Source organism: Asterias amurensis, chromosome 14 (genome assembly GCF_032118995.1).
Source record: "Asterias amurensis chromosome 14, ASM3211899v1".
NCBI classification, from domain to species: Eukaryota; Metazoa; Echinodermata; class Asteroidea; order Forcipulatida; family Asteriidae; genus Asterias; species Asterias amurensis.
This window is the reverse complement of record NC_092661.1, coordinates 1,375,607-1,392,368: the sequence shown is the minus strand read 5'-3', so window position 1 is coordinate 1,392,368 and position 16,762 is coordinate 1,375,607. Positions and strand designations below refer to the sequence as shown.

Sequence of the window (16,762 nt, the reverse complement as noted above, 5' to 3'; positions counted from 1 at the left end):
TAAATATTAATAACAATTTGAACATAACAATTTTAATTACTATATTGACCTACAGTGACGTAAAAAACGTCTGGTTACGTCACTGTAGGTAAATAATGGTAACTTTTTTGTATAGCCCCATGCTTTAAACAAAGCAAAGTTTACTTTACGGAGCGAGACTTGAACCAACGACCTCGGGACTCGCGTACCCGTACCGGCGCTCTACAAACTAAGCTCCCCAGCCCTATGTATTTGAATAAGAAATACTGAGCAAATTAATACTTGGAAGTTTCACTTTAACGGTAAAGGGGGAAATAGTCCATTGACAATCATATTGGTGAAGTTATACAGGGGCCGTTGATTTATTCACCCTCCAAATAAAAATCACCCTATAAAATCATGTGTAATTTTCGAAACGTCCGAGTAGGCCTATTGAACATTTTCCCTCAACCTTTCGGCAAATATGCCCGTTTTTTCAGGGCCTATCATCAAAAATACCTCAAGTTAAGTTGGAACGTCAACAACCCCCCACCCTCCCCCAGGTCACGCGGTTACACGAATTGTCATGTTAGGCTTCATAGAACTAGGCCTATCTCAGCAAATACAATATATTGTGGGCGGAGTTGGGGAGGGGGGGGGGGCTGATGGGTAACTTACAAACACTTCACACAATTAGATGAACTTAAAAACCACTGAAACCAAAACTATATTATGTTATACCAACAAGTTTTTATTACATTTCTGCTCATTTCACAAGCAATGTGAGGAAAAAGATAAGGCATACATCAACTTAAAGGATACTTAGTTTACTGGCAAAACTGCTAAGCATGTATGACTCACTTAGAACATAACCTACAAATAGGATCATTTAAGCTGACAGGTGGCAAAAAGTAGCTTAGCAGACAAAATGTTTTGCTTACCAAAATAAGGTAAACCATGTCACATAATAATATACATTCTATGACTGTGTCCTGCTTATTTTTGCAAAGCAGAAATTGGCCAGTACTATGAATTGAGACCATTTTTTAAAGCTCAGTGAACTTGGGGGCAGTTATTTCCGAAAATGTAAGGGTTTACAAAAAGGTTGTTTACACTTCCTCACTGTGCAACACGCACAAGTGCCACCCTCTTAAATAAGACCCCTCTCACCTTAAGATCAGGTGGATTTCTATGATCTTAAAAAAATAAAAACGGCTAAATAAAATTAATTTTTAAACTCTTGTCTTTATAAAATATTTTACTTTTTTGTAAAAGCTTTGAACAACCACATTGTTAAAGAACACTTTGATAATGTTCTATGTTTTGGATAAAAGTTAGTGACTTCACATTTAAACCAAGCAAAATCTTTGTCAAAGGCTAACAAGACTCTGCTATGTTCAAAACAATAGATGACAAACCATTTTGTTTAAAAGGTTGATGTTCAACAGTGCCTTTTCAGGATTTAACTTTAAGTACCATACAATAAAACAATACACCATTGAAACAATAAAATAAAACTCATAATTCAGGTGAGTAGGTTGTTAGAAGTTCATTTCATAATTGACATTAATCAAATACAGGTAAACAAGCATATTGAATGTACAATATTATTTTTTATTTATAAGGCAATATTACATATTTTGTGGATTTATGTGGAAGATTCTTTAATGGAAGTAATTCTACAGGCACTAGTGATACTTAAGGCTTTTATACAACGGAGCACCTCAGTGGGGGACAATAATTAGCATATATGCATATTCATAAGCGCAACTGAATAAACATGATCATATTTGTTACTTTTAAACTATAGTGTGCTATAAAGATCAACATTACTGAAATGTTATGGAATTTTGAAACATTCAAAACGGAGACCGATGGCCTGATTTCATAGGATTGCCTAAGCAGAAATTGCTAAGCAGAAATGAGCAGGAATATGAAAGCACACAAATTATTTAATTAAATTTATTTATTCAGTGTATTTTTCTTTCATTATTTTCTTGCAATGTCGATGACCATATTGAGCGCAAATTTTCCATATTTGTTATTTTGATGCATATGTTGGGATACGCCAAGTGAGAAGACTGGTCTTTGGCATTTATACCAAACGTGTCCGGTGCCTTTAAGCATTGAATGGCCAACATCTGTGAAGACCAAAAACAATCACTGACTACATTAAACGTGAACATCATTCCACGGACTGGTAGTTTTCAGTTTTCAATAAAACTAAACATTACTTTATACTGGTAGTAGAAATATTTTAGTGGATATTCAACACAAAGTCAAGGTGAATTAAAGGTACATGTACAACTATTATATTCTAGTATTTTAATATAGAATACATAAAGTGGCTAACAACAGAGTACATATCTGGTTTTAACATAGGTTCTACATACTATACACAAAGTACAAGCAGCATTCAAAGGTGTTCCAGGTTTTCACAAATGGAGTGCCTTTTTGCAAAATGAAAATGGCCTGGGGTGGATTTCACAAAGAGTTAAGAGTAGACTTATCTTGGGTTAAGATGAGTTACTCGTCCTAACTTAGGCCTAGCGTCCTAACTTTAAGACTAGCCGTACGATTTTTAAAATCTCTTAGGACTAGTCCTAAGTTAGGACAGTCCTACCGCTAATAAGGGCAGTCCTACCGCTTTGAGAAATCGACCCGTTCCCTCTCTAAGATGCAATACCAGGCCTGTGATGGTTTACCCATTGGTACAACAATGTCTGGGTATGGGGTCACCGACCAAACAGAGGTCAAACCTCTGTCTTCTCTTGAACATCTTCAAAAAATGTCTCTCTAATCATTTTGTCCTTGTCTTAAATCAATATTTCATGTGCTTGTTTTTTCTTGCAGTAATGCACTCCGCTACTGACAATTAAGGCCAATTTCTAAAGCCTGTTTACCAGAATTATAATTGTTTTAAAAGCCAATTACCAATAATGTAAAGCAAAACATGAGCTATTGGTAGCCTAGCATCGTCAACGCCATGATCAATAACTCATTTTATGCATGAGCTATTCAAGGTCGAAGTTTGCCAAAGCTTCTCCTGCATTATATTTATAGGTTGGTTAATCATAGTCTCTTTGAAGAGTACATTTATTCCAATCCTCTAGTTTTCAAGTATGGATGGTGCATCAGTATTGTTTGAACGAGCACATTCATTCCAATCCTGTCGTTTTCAAGAAACATCTTAAAGGGGTGGTACATCATTAGTTTTAGGAAAAATACATTCAAATCAATCCTCTAGCTTTCAAGAAACACAACATAAAAGGATGGTACATCAGTGTTTGTAGTAATTCCTAGAGATATACTCCCCCTTTAATAAATTTGTTTTCAAGATTGAGATATTGACATTTTGCTACCACTCTCTCCAAATGAGAATGAGTGCTTAAAATGCAAAATGCCAGACTAATTATGAACAAAATATTATGCAAAAAAATGTTCCATATGTCATGACTAAATGTCACAGAGGTCATTTTCTCATCATTGATTTGATTCGTATATTAATGTATTAAAGGGAGGTAACATTTTGGTAATACTCCAGAAGTTAACGACCATAAAGAAGCACCCCTCTGTTGATGATAACATTTTGAGAAACGATTCCGTCTGAAGGAAAGTGGTTTAAAGGGAAAGGGATTCACAAGATTGTCGCGTTTCTGCATGAAATATTTCTCAGATTGTGTCTTCCAATTACGGATTACCCTTCCTGCATGGACAAAAGAAGCGCTCCAGATTTTGACAGAAATTGTGAAAACACTTCCATCTTTTAAACTGCCAATTTCACAGGTCAGTTTGATTGTTTAATTTACTTTTGTATAGGATTAAAACAATCAAACAGTTCCATAAACCAAGGTTTACTTTACCTTTAAACAAACAAAAGGTTTCAACAATGCCGCGAAGGACATATCATGCTAAATTGTTTGTACATAATGTCCGATGGTTGGACGTAATATAACGTTACAACAATAAGCATTTCAATTTTTTTTATCCTATCATTGCTGGTTTTTTCCTCTTCATGCAATACCTTAAATGAAAGCTTATAATTTTCTAAAATCAATAAAAAATAGCTATTTAAAATTTAAATCCATTTTATTGGTCAAATAAGCCAACAATTTGACCATCTTCATACAGAATGCTACATCTAGCATTATAACTTATTTCAAGCTACATGTTGTGTAACATCAAATAACATGGCAACAAAATAACGGAATAAAACAATAATGGAATTTTCATTGAATAAACTCGAGTTTTGGCATCAAAGCAATACTTTTGAAATTTGAATACAATTAAGCGAATAATGATGAATTCTATTTACATAATAATTAGGCACTGTCTTAATAACAAAGCATGACACTACAGCATTAAAAAAATAGGTGTTTCAGTTTTGTTATTGGGAATATTAACCCGGACTCAACTTCATAGAGCTGCTCAGGCAGAAAATATTGCTTAAAAATTGTCTGCTTAGCAGAAATGAACAGGATACCAGGCAGAAATTGAACATGTTAAGTGGTATTATAACTGGTAACCTTATTCTGGTAGGCATAATTTTGTTGTGCTTAGCTACTATTTGTGCTTTAAGCAGCTCTATAAAATTGTGGCCAGCCATCAATTTCACCAAACTCTACCTAACGGAGGATTAATCTTAGGACTTACACATGTAGGACAAGTTAAGTTCCGTATTCATAGACGTCAGGACGCATTGACCAATCCTAAGTTAGGACAACTTGAGATAGGATTAATTCTAGCGTTTCGTGAAATCGGCTGCAGGGTATTTTTTATTACAATACAGAAGCAATTCTTGTTATAAAGTTAGTTTTAAGTTTCTGCTATTTTCCCCTAAATTGTTAGTAAAAATCATGCAAACAGTTTGGACAATTTGAAAATATAAGCTTTACTAATACAACTAGCGTTGTCTACATTTATTATACAACTGCACAATAACCAGCACGATGTCATGCAATAAGAATACAAAAATATATTGCGGCTATAATTTTCCATAATACAAAAAAATAACATTAATAGGTAACCGTACAATTCTACAAATACATGGTGTCTATTTACAAATAACCTCTGGTATGTTGGAGAGCTATGACATGTGATCATTTAGGGGAGTCTAGGCCCTGGAAAATCCCACGTCTTACATGTACATGGATGAATGACACACTAAGTGCATTTATCAACGATACATTTGATCATTTTTGTTCTTCTTTAAAGCAAAGATGCCTCATGAGTGAACTTAATCACTGTAGCTCAGAAGCGAAAAATGTAAACAAGGGTGCTTGCTACGTGGACCAGAAACACCAGGGTAGACCGCATGAAGGTCCCTCTTCTTGCAAAAAACTGAACACAGGCCTGTATGTTTCATTTTTGAAAGGGCAAGGGCAACAAGTCATTTTCTCCTGGGTAAAGGGCACTCATGAATGAGGAATTTGTAAATTTCTACTGGAGCATTTCAAGGGCATGGAGGCAATGACCAAGGGCATGTTGGCAATGACTGGGGGCATGGAGGCAATGACCAGGGGCATGGAGGCAATGACCAAGGGCATGGAGGCAATGACCAGGGGCATGGAGGCAATGACCAAGGGCATGGAGGCAATGACCAAGGGCATGGAGGCAATGACCAGGGGCATGGAGGCAATGACCAAGGGCATGGAGGCAATGACCAAGGGCATGGAGGCAATGACCAGGGGCATTTTGTTGCCTTTGTGAAGTATCACTCAGGCCTGCACTACTGTAGGGGGGGGCATAGTAAATAATAATTCCATCATTTAAACATGGGGGAGGCCTTAGTAAATAATAATTCCATCATTTAAACATGGGGGAGGCCTTAGTAAATAATAATTCCATCATTTAAACATTGCCTTAGGGGGACTCAAACGGAATGATGCAGTATTAAATATTACAGGTTTTTTAATGTTTTTACAAAACTAAACATGCACAACTGTTAAATACTGCCTTTATAGGGACTGAATTTTACAATTGTTTTACAATTCATTTTATAAACAAATACACGAGCTGGTGGGAAATTGATCAATCAATCAAAATTATTAATATATACACAAGTTTGTAAATATCTCTTTTCCAAAATATTGCTTTTCAACATTTATGTCACTGCTGTGAGGCAGTTGACAAAATTACTGGTCTGGGCCCAATTTCACGGCTCTGCTTATCGTAAGCAAAGAATCGGCGCTTACAGAAGCACGGAATTCTGTGCTTACATTATGTGAAGCGTATTTCATGGGTAAGCTGGAAATATTGGCTTGTGCGCGTGCGTACTCCACCTTACTAGGTATTTTACTCTTACAAGGCTAGGGTAGAAATTCAGCGCTTGCCGTGAGCGCCATGGCAAGCGGAGAATGGAGACCAACAGTGCAGAATTTGGCGGTTATCAGAGCCATGAAAATGGGCCCTGGGACGCCCGAGTCCTTGCATACATATACAATGACCTCCTAGAAAAAGAGGCCCATGCTGTTTGCGGCAAAACGACGCATAACACATGTGTATGACAACATGACACCTTGTGAAGTTGTGACACACCAAAATGACACATGACACAAGTGTGTATGGCAAAATGACACCTTGAGAAGTTGTGACACATGGCAACATGATATCACATAATGTACGTGTATGGCAAAATGTCTTCATTGGCTTGTCTTCATTTTAATTTTTGAAACATCTTAAATTTAATACATTTTATACATTTCTCAACGAATAAGTAAGGAATTTATAAGCCTTAGGAGTAATTGAAGTGCATCTGTCGATCGTAACAAATGGAGCGGGTAAGATTTTGAAATTTGTTTTGGTATTTTAAAGCATTCGGTGGAACTCAGAGTTCCATTCGTCCGGTAGGATTCCAGTTTCGTTTGCGCTCAAGTCGCAACGTATCATCCGTCAGCATCTACCAAACCTCGTCTTAAAAAAACTTGGTGCTTCACTTTTAAGAGTTGTTTTAAAAACAAATATTTAAAAAAATTGTTGCTCACCGGTCTATTGCTTTTCATCCTGTGGTCCACGTCTTGTTACTGAGCTGGTCGTCACTCCCCTCAGTGTTTCTTGTTCTTTAGTTTCTCGATCATGTTGCAGAGTTTCAGGGCGGGGCCGAGCTTAAGTGACATGTACTTCATCATCATCTCGCTGTTGAGGAGGAGGAAGGCCTTGCCGTCAATTTCCTGTGAAAAAAAGTAAAAAGTAAAAATTTACTTAGTTCTTATAGAAGGGGCGCATCAAAGAGCTCAAAGTGCAAGGTGTTTGAGATACATTTTGAAATATGAGACCTATTCCTTTCAAGCATCAAGTAATGGTTTAGAAGGTAGGTTAATAATTTTATTGTGTCTTGTTTTATTCCGAAACTGGAAAAGACCCCATAATCCTGGGGAGGATAATATCAGTATAATGATAGATAATAATGATAGATAACAAGTAGTAAAGTCACACAGAAAACTAGGATTATAAACACAATTCAGGCCAACTAATGCCACATTTTACATTGAACTCTAAAAGTTCAAAGTCTTCAGTACCTTAGGGCAAGGTAAACAAGATTGTCAAAAGTAAAAGTATGAAAAATTGCAAAAGCCAAGACAAAAATATATACAAAGGTTATTGGGAATTACGAAGCATGCAGCGACATAATTTTCAAGTCACTAGCACGCAAGGGTGCTCTAGGTCATGGCACGATGGGATCAGCTGATCAAAAATGTATGCCTGTTCAAACGGAAGTCGGAGAAGAAACAACAAACTAACATGTTTCTTGAAGGTGTCCACATGAGTTGCCATGGAAACATCTGCATCAGTCACATACTTGACGACTTCTTCCACTGACCAGTTAGTTGGGTCCCCCGTCGGGGTGCTCAGCTGGGGTTTGACCTCAATTTTTGGCTCCCTGACCTCTGCCACGCTTGTTGTAGAACTTGCGGCTGTTGGGAGTCAAAATATTGAAATAATGGATTTTTTTTTGACATAGCTTTTTCTCTCCTTCACTTTTTATCTATTTACTTTGTTGTCTTCAGTTAGCCTAGTACCTTAATTCTTTCTTGTCGTCAGCATTTTGTAATGTCATTGTCCGTATTGTCTGTCTTTTTCTCGTTTTGTGATTCCCTGTTTGTTTTTTGTCTGTATAAAGGTTGTTTTCTACAAGCCTCAGCTTACTCTAACAGTCTCATTCTCTTGCTCCTCTCTTCCTTGTACATTTTCTCAAAAACTACAGCACCTCAGCAAGATTGTTTTAAAGGCAGTGGAGACTATTGGTGATTACTCAAAATAATTATCAGCATAAAACATCACTTGGTAACGAGTAATGGGGAGAGGTTGATAGTATAAAACATTGTGAGAAACGGCTCCCTCTGAAGTGACATAGTTTTCGAGAAAGAAGTAATTTTCCACGAATTTCATTTCGAGACCTCAAGTTTAGAATTTGAGGTCTCGAAATCAACCATCTAAAAGCACACAACTTCGTGTGACAAGGGTGTTTTTTTCTATCATAGTTATCTCGCAACTCCGATGACCGATCGAGCTCAAATTTTCACAGGTTTGTTATTTTATGCACATGTTGATATACACCAAGTGAGAAGACTGGTCTTTGACAATTACCAATAGTGTCCACTGCCTTTAAGCCAAGCTTTCTACTATCATTATCTTCAAACTGTGTAAGTTTAATGTAAATCTATAGATATTGTGTTTTGTGTCAAACAAAAAGTACCCAAACCTTTAAGTCAACTCTATTTTGTCAAACCAATGTCTACCTTTGACCTCTTAACCTTTGACCTGACCCACCTTCAGTGCGTATTCTCCTGGGTAGCTTAGGATCAACCCTGTCTGACGCTGCTGAGTCGGTGGAATGGCTTCTCTTGGTGGTGGCCGATGGCTTCGGGGGATGGTTGCCTGGGCCTGTCTGGTTGGTGTTCCCGCTGTGACTACGATGCCTCACCCGGTGGCTGCTCTCCTCTGGAACAGAGAATCAAAAAAATTTAGAGTTAATATTATTATTACTTATTTCTGGTGATAAAACAACGGATGTCGGGGTAAACTCCTAATCTTCCACGATACGTGTTCCTGGGGTGGATTTCACAAAGGGTAAAGACTAGTCTTACCTCGAGTTAGGACCAGTTACTTGTCTCAAGGACTAGTCTTAAGTTAGGATTATCTTTGTGAAATTGACATCAAGGCTCTACCATTCCTAGTATGGTTCCAAAGAACAAAGCAATATGGTAAACTGTCTCACCCAAGGAAAAAAGTGCCACAACTGGGAAATTTGTCCAGCCTGATGAAAGACGGAGCACCAAATGTATTTGGAAACAATTTTCTCAATAACCAGACAAAAAGGCGCTTAATAAATACTTTTTATTATTAACAGCTGCTTACCCTGTTTGGCGCAGTTATTGCAGGGACCTTGAAGCGGTTTATTGGTGAAGAAGTTACCACAGCACAAGAGGTCTTCACATAGCCTATCCATCATGGTCCAGAAGGCCTCAGGTGTCTCCGGAGCATGTAACTGCACGGAATGTGTGGACCCGCTGTATTGAGCTGAGTAAACGTTAACAAAGTCAAATAATAATAATAAGACTTGTAAAGCGTACATACCACCTTGCTGGGTGTTCAAGGCGCAGTTAAACCAAAAACAAATTAAAGAAAACAGCCACAATAAAATTAGTCCTTGAAAACTGTGATACAAGATAAGTTTTGAGAAGAGATTTGAGTTTTGCGGTACAAAGACAAGATCTAAGATTAAGTGGTAGAGAGTTCCAGATGTGTGGCGCGGCCGAAGAAAAAGGCCTGTCACCCCATGATGGTCGAGACTTGGGTTCAATGAGGAGAAGAATGGAACTTGACCGAAGATTCAAATATATTTGTTGCATGTCTATTCTACCTTGAGAAGCAGTGCATGAAAGGACGTGTTACTGGTTATGCCCAAAAAAACCAGATGGACTGACATCACTGGTGCACCAAAAAGAAGCATACATGAGCCAACAATGACAGCGCTGGACAGGAGGGCTTGGAGAGACCACCACTGGAAGGCGGCCGCCCCAATAGACTTAAGAGAGATATTCTAGAATTGATTTCAATCCAACTCCCTCGGGCCAATTCGAGAGAGCTGCTTGGGCAGAAAATATTGCTCATCAAATTTCTGCTGAGCCAAAATGAGCAGGATACAACATGACATGGTGTTTTGGCTGGAAACCTAAGTTTGGTTCACAAAAGTTTTTGGGGGCTGATCAATTTTTTTGTGCTTTAACAGCTTTAAGAGGTCAGGTAAGCTTGCTTATAAATAGGCATTACGTTGATAAAAACTAATCAAGAACAGAGCTGTAGAACTCACCTGTTACAGTGACATTTGCCCCTTTCTCCCTCTTCAGGAATGCAAAGACCGCCTTCTGCTGAACGGCCGAGCTTACACACATCTGGAAGGTGTCCGTCATGACCTTGTTGATGGGGGCGGGGCCGATCAGCGCCGGCATCTGGAGCACCTTGTGAGGGCTGAGATACGGTCCACAGACGCAAGTATTGTTGATGAAGAGTGTGACGGCTACGGAAAGATACATCAAGTGGGAGATAAAAGGATGGTTTCAGATTGGCTTTTGGAATGGTCGATTCTCTTTTCATAATTTAGTTTTGATTTTGGGTTGAACAAAGACAAATTCACTAGAGTTGGACTCGAACCAACGAACTCCGGATTAAAGTGCCGGCGCTCCAACTGAGCTATCTATCTTTGTCCTGTGTATTGCACGCAAAAAAACCCAGTTACACTTATAACTAAGAAACAGGTTTGCACGGTTTTACCGGGGATAATATCTTGCAAACCCTTATAAGGTGCAAAGTACACTGGTCTTAAATTTAACAGAACTGAAAACCTGTCTCTAAATTTATGATTCATTTGTTCTATTATTACTACTAATAGTACTATTATTAAGATCTTAGAAACTTGTGAAATTTTGTTGAAACAATGATATTAAATAGTCAAACAGTAGGGGGGTTAACTTACTGACTTGGCTGGTGGACATGGGACTACTTGTATCTGGCTCATTGTCGTATACCGGTGACTTTGGCCTAGTGTCCACAGTTACAGGAGACTGTGGTGGTGTGGAGACTGTAGCTGCTGGCTGGGCAATGGGGGCGAGGGCTATCGTGGACGCCCAGCTACACTTACGCCCTTTGGACGAGACACCTAGATTCAATCAAATTGTAAAGGTTTTGCACCACATTGGTAAGATTGAAAACAGAAATTCATTCACAGATTTACCCATTATTCTACATGGCAAAACTACCCTTTGAAAAAGTGCGGAGCCTGATTAAAAATACATTTATCTTTGGTTTTAAAAGCCCTACTCGGCATACGATTTTCTTTTCATTTTCTCAGGAGTTTGATCTTAGTAATAAATTTTAGGAAAAATTTTTAAAAAAATAAAAAATTGAAAAAGATTTCCAGTTAAAAACTGAAGATACACATCAATTGTTTAAAACTAACCATTGTTGCCGGGTGACTGTAGGTAGTGACCAGTGCTGGCCGCCCACCCCACAGGAAATATATCCCTGGAATCTGAGTCGCACCAGTAATCAAACGCTCCCCTCCATCCATCGAAGGATATGAAGATCATATTGCCCTTGATGCCCCCGACGGTGGCCGGACAAATGAGATGGGAGTTCTTCCGGTCGACTGCCTCGAGCTTCATGCCGACTTTGAATAGGTTCTTTGGTGGTGTTGGGGGCTCCTGTTGGTGAGGTAGGAAAGAGGTTAGAAAGCCTGTATTTTTCATTTTTGAAAGGAAAAGGGCACCAAGGCATTTTTCTTCTTGGTAAAGGGCACCCTATGTCAGGTCAAGGGCACCAAGGCAATCACCAGGGAGCACTGAGGCAATCGCCTTCATTGCCCCTAATAAGGTATCATGCCTTGGGTTGCGACATTCTATTTATAATATCAAGTGATTAACCACAAGGGAAAAGTGACTGAGAAAATTTCCTACAAAAAACACTTCCGCCTAAGTTTCACTATACCTCCTTGAATGCTGATGCCGGGGCAAGCTTAGCGTTGTTTAGCGTCCGTAGTAAGAACATTGGCCAGGACGATGCATTCATACGAAATCCTGGATGGAAAACGAAACAGAATTCAACAATCCATACATCGGAAGTTTGAAGGTTTGAACTTAAATAATAAATTCTTGTAATAATTCCTTTACCTAATGGGGGTTGCAACATTCCGCCATGTTTCTCACACCAGCCGATGGGTTTAATGTCAGCCGAATCTACCAGACTCCAAAAATCATTTTTGTCGTCGCTTCCATCGAGCCGAAGTCTTAACCTCGGTCCTTGAATACCAACGATGGTTGCAATGCAGGTGGATGTGAAGTTTCGGGGATCCAGAGCTTCCAGTTTGGAGTGGAGTGTGAACTCGTTCGGTGGAGGGACTGGTGCCTGTTGTTAGTAAAACAAAAACAGTAAAGTAAAGGTCTGTCCTGAGCTAGTCAGGGCAAGACGTGTCTAACGGAGCCGTCAATTTCCATTTTATTTTCACATGGAATGTCATCCAAGGATACAATTCTCAACGAATCAGGCTGATAATTCAAGACACAAGGAATATGTTAGTAAAAGTTGCCTTCTTTGTGGAAGAGAGAGGGTAATATACAGTAAGCTCGGGCGATATTGATTCATTTTATTCACGATATATCGCCAACATTATATCGCGATATTCGATATAATCGCGATTAGTTAAATTTGACATCATCAGTCTTCAAACTCCAAGTGAAAGTTGTAGAAGAGACAGTCATAGCATAAGAGAGGTGTTCTAATGACCTATTCTTCTGGTTTTACTCCAAACCTATGGGGTGCAAGATGTCTCAGCTAGCAAATACATCGCGATATTTAATCGATAGCGCAATATATCGCGATTATCGCGATATTCGATTAAAACCAAATCCATCCGATATCGAAATCGTTTCCAAATTATAATTGCGATACTCGATAATATCGAGATATCGCCCAAGATTAAGACACAGTATACAATAACTTACCTGTTTGAAGCATGACTTGGGAGCTGGGTTGGCATCCTTGCCTTTAAGATACTCATCCCAAGAGAAGGAAACTAATGAAGGGAAAAAAAATAAATAAAATAAAAAAGGGCGAACAAATACTAATAGAGTGGTACAGTGCACCAAACAGTTTCTAAACAATCTTTGACAATTTTTTGTACTTGTATTTTCTTTTTAATAGTTTGGGTTTAAGGCACTGTTTACTAGTGCTGGGCGAATAGTGAAATTTTGTTATTCGGATACCGCTGGCCAACTATCCGAAATTAACCGGATATTCGAATAGTTTTTTCGCCGCTAGAGGGCGCTATTTAAAAAAAAAATATATATATAAAATATTTTTTTTGCCGCTAGAGGGCGCTGTTTGTTTGTTAATGAGATCTTATGGGCAGATTGATATTAGTTTTAGACAGTGTCACTCGGTTCATTCATAAAAATGACCGGATCTAATTTAAAGATGGCGATTTGCTTTTTCTTTTAATCGTGATTGACTCTACGTGAAGGAAAACTTTTGTAATCTTTACGTCAGAAATGTCATTGTTTTAACTCTTCACGGAGGTGAGCATAGTTAAATACTTAATATATGCTGTTTTACGCTGTCTTAATAGAAATTTCGTAAGGATTCAGACAAAACATTCATATCAGTTGTCACCCGACGTTCGCGGATATTCGGATATTAAAGAATATCCGGTTACTCGGTTGTAATTACAGAATTATCCGGTTTGTAAATAGGTATTCGCGCCCTATGCGGATATCCGGTTAAGAAAAAAAAGGCATTCGCGGTTACGGATAGGAAAACCTATTCGCCATTAACCGGATATTCGAATAATTCGCCCAGGCCTACTGTTTACGTTTAGTAATTGTCAAAGACCATTGTTCTCACTTGGTGTTTCCCATCATAAGCATAAAATACCAAGCGTGTAGAAATTTGGGCTCAATTGGTCACCGTAGTTGCGAGAAAGTGATGAAAGAAAAAACACCCTTGTTGGACGAATTTGTGGGCTTTCAGCTAGGAATAAAAAACTTCGAAGAAATAGCTAGAAGTCTTTTAATATTTTAGTGAAAAATTACCTCTTTCTCACAAAACTATGCTACTTCAGAGGGAGTCGGTTCGCACAATGTTTTATACTATCAACAGCTCTCAAATGCTAGTTACCAAGTCAGTCTTTAAGCTAATATTTGATTTGAGTAATTACCAAATGCGTACCTTCCCTTTAAACAAACAAAATATGCAAGATGTGGACTCAAGCCAAAGACCTCCAGAAACAAGCCAGCACTCTACCAAACTGAGCTATACATTCAGCAGCAACTGCAAGAAACACCTGGACAAACCCCTCCTCTCAGCGATCTGTGTACCCTGGGACACCCAGCCTTTTGCAACCACACTACACAATCTGGTTCTGGTGGGTCCCCCCCCCCCCCCCCCCCCGGCAAAATGGAAGCTCTCTGAATGACAGCTAGGCCTGGGCGAATAATTTGAATATCCGGTTAATGGCGAATAGGTTTTCCTATCCATAACCGCGAATGCCTTTTTTTTCTTAACCGGATATCCGCATAGGGCGCGAATACCTATTTACGAACCGGATAATTCTGTAATTACAACCGAGTAACCGGATATTCTTTAATATCCGAATATCCGCGGACGTCGGGCAACAACTGATATGAATTGTTTTGTCTGAATCCTTATGAAACTTCTATTAAAACAGCATAAAAAAGCATATATTAAGTATTTAACTATGCTCACCTCCGTGAAGAGTTAAAACAATGACATTTCTGACGTAATTTGGTCAAAGATTACAAAAGTTTTCCTTCACGTAGAGTCAATCACGATCAAAAGAAAAAGCAAATCGCCATCTTTAAATTAGATCCAGTAATTGTTATGAATGAACCGAGTGACACTGTCTTAAACTAATATCAAACCGCCCATAACATCTCATTCACAAACGAACAGCGCCCTCTAGCGGCAAAAAAAAAAAAAAAAAACTTTTTTTTTTTTTTTTAAATAGCGCCCTCTAGCGGCAAAAAAACCATTCGAATATACGGTTAATTTCGGATAGTTGGCCAGCTGTATCCGAATAACAAAATTTCACTATTCCCCCAGCACTAATCACAGCTTTAGTTTGGCGGTCCCAGCCGTGGCACTCAAGTTGCACTCAAGTTGGGACCAGTACCAACTATATAATTTTTTTCACACATTCTTAATTTGTGGTTTATATTGATACTCTTAATTTGAGATGGAGCATAGGCCTACATACCAAACGGAGTTTTGGAGAGCTTATTGGCTGGCATCACGATGTCTTAACCAATCTGTAGAGTTTTGTAAAAGTGATGAGGAGGATTTTGTGGTACTTGTTACCCGAAGCACAAAGAACGTCAACTGCTACATGTATGTGTAAAGCCAATCATGGGTTATAATGTGCCATACACACTCTACCCTGGAGGCCACACCAGCTAATGGGAAGAAATATAAAATTGCATATTAAAAATTAGTAAATCATTCTTCTTTTAAATGAGTGCAGAGCCCCAGCCAGTGAGTTACTGGGTCCCAGCTAGATTTTAACAATCATGTCTTACTCTGTCTGCTTCAAAATACATTCAATTCATCATGGCATACACAATCACATCCCAGGACGGGTGAAGTTTGGACTAACAGTAAAAAAAAAAACCTGACAACTGCCTGGCCTGCTGGCACTCGGCAATGAGCAGCAGACAGACAGTGATACTGAGTGATAGGCCTACTAACTACTAGTTTGAACCATCACTTACTCTACTGTTACTATTTGACTCTAGCTAGATCATATAATCCATATTTACATTTTTTTTACAGGATGCAAGACTAAATAAATAAAAAGTGTTGAGAAAAAGAACAAGTTCCATCCAGATCTTGTCACTTGTGTTTTGTGAAACTGCTGGGTGTTTTGATTTTGTTTAGTTATCACTGTTGTTATGGGAAGAGAGTGGTCAAGTCTCAAAAGACAAGAAAAAAACGATTGTAAATCATTTTACAGGCAAAGGGCTCTCTGGTTTTCAGAAGTTCAAGACTGACAATACAATGTACAAAGTTAAGTAATCATTAATTAATAATTGTTCAGAAGGTGACGCATTCGCAGACATTGAAAGTCGTTATATAAGACAAAGAGGGCGCCCTATCAATACACCATTGATTTGGCAAGAGCAGCCAGATTTTCATTTGACGTCTGAAGTAATTTTTAGTATTATAAACAAACGCCAAATTTTACAGAAGTAAACACGGACTCAACTAGTTTAACGCAACACATCGTTAATGACGCACTCGATGCATAACTGAAAGAAAAAAACGATGTAGATACTTACCAAAATGTGATAAACAGCGGTTAAAAATCACTCAGACGTGTGTGTGTGAGGTCTGTATCTAGACGACGCATGTGTTTTACTAAAGAGTAGTGATAGAAATGAGGTTGACGTCGTAACCCTGTCAGTTTTTCTCACGCATTCACACTGTGGGGATGGGGAGGTCATTCACACTAAGCAGAAAACACCGGTTCAAACTGGGAGTCTTGCTTTGGATGGTGCGGCGGACCTATAAAAGCTTTTCCTTAGGTTCTGCGAGAAACTTCTGAACATTGACTGTGATTGTGAGGCAGAGTATTATGCCGTGCACGACCGTCCTCGCCGACAATAATAACCACTTAAGGGGGATGACGGGGGATGATGAATCAAGAACTTCTGACTCATCTCGAGCTTCGATAGTGTGTCATCGATAGGGAGGCGTAGGCGAACAACATTTGTGGGGTAGGGGGGGGGGGCACTAG

The 16,762-nt window shown here is 38.7% G+C and overlaps 1 protein-coding gene across 1 annotated transcript; it reads right to left on the bottom strand.

Moving 5' to 3' along the window:
- Positions 1–724: 724 nt before the first annotated feature.
- On the bottom strand, positions 725–16,371 carry LOC139947030 (polycomb protein SCMH1-like). The gene is made up of 12 exons (XM_071944849.1): positions 16,305–16,371; positions 15,227–15,422; positions 12,957–13,027; positions 12,126–12,360; positions 11,944–12,032; positions 11,417–11,660; positions 10,934–11,116; positions 10,271–10,477; positions 9,316–9,477; positions 8,728–8,898; positions 7,699–7,871; positions 725–7,127 (listed from the first exon to the last, which is right to left on the bottom strand). Exons 2-12 carry the CDS (start codon positions 15,258–15,260, stop codon positions 7,002–7,004), a joined length of 1,695 nt encoding a protein of 564 aa, XP_071800950.1. The 5' UTR covers positions 15,261–15,422; positions 16,305–16,371; the 3' UTR covers positions 725–7,001.
- Positions 16,372–16,762: the final 391 nt, after the last annotated feature.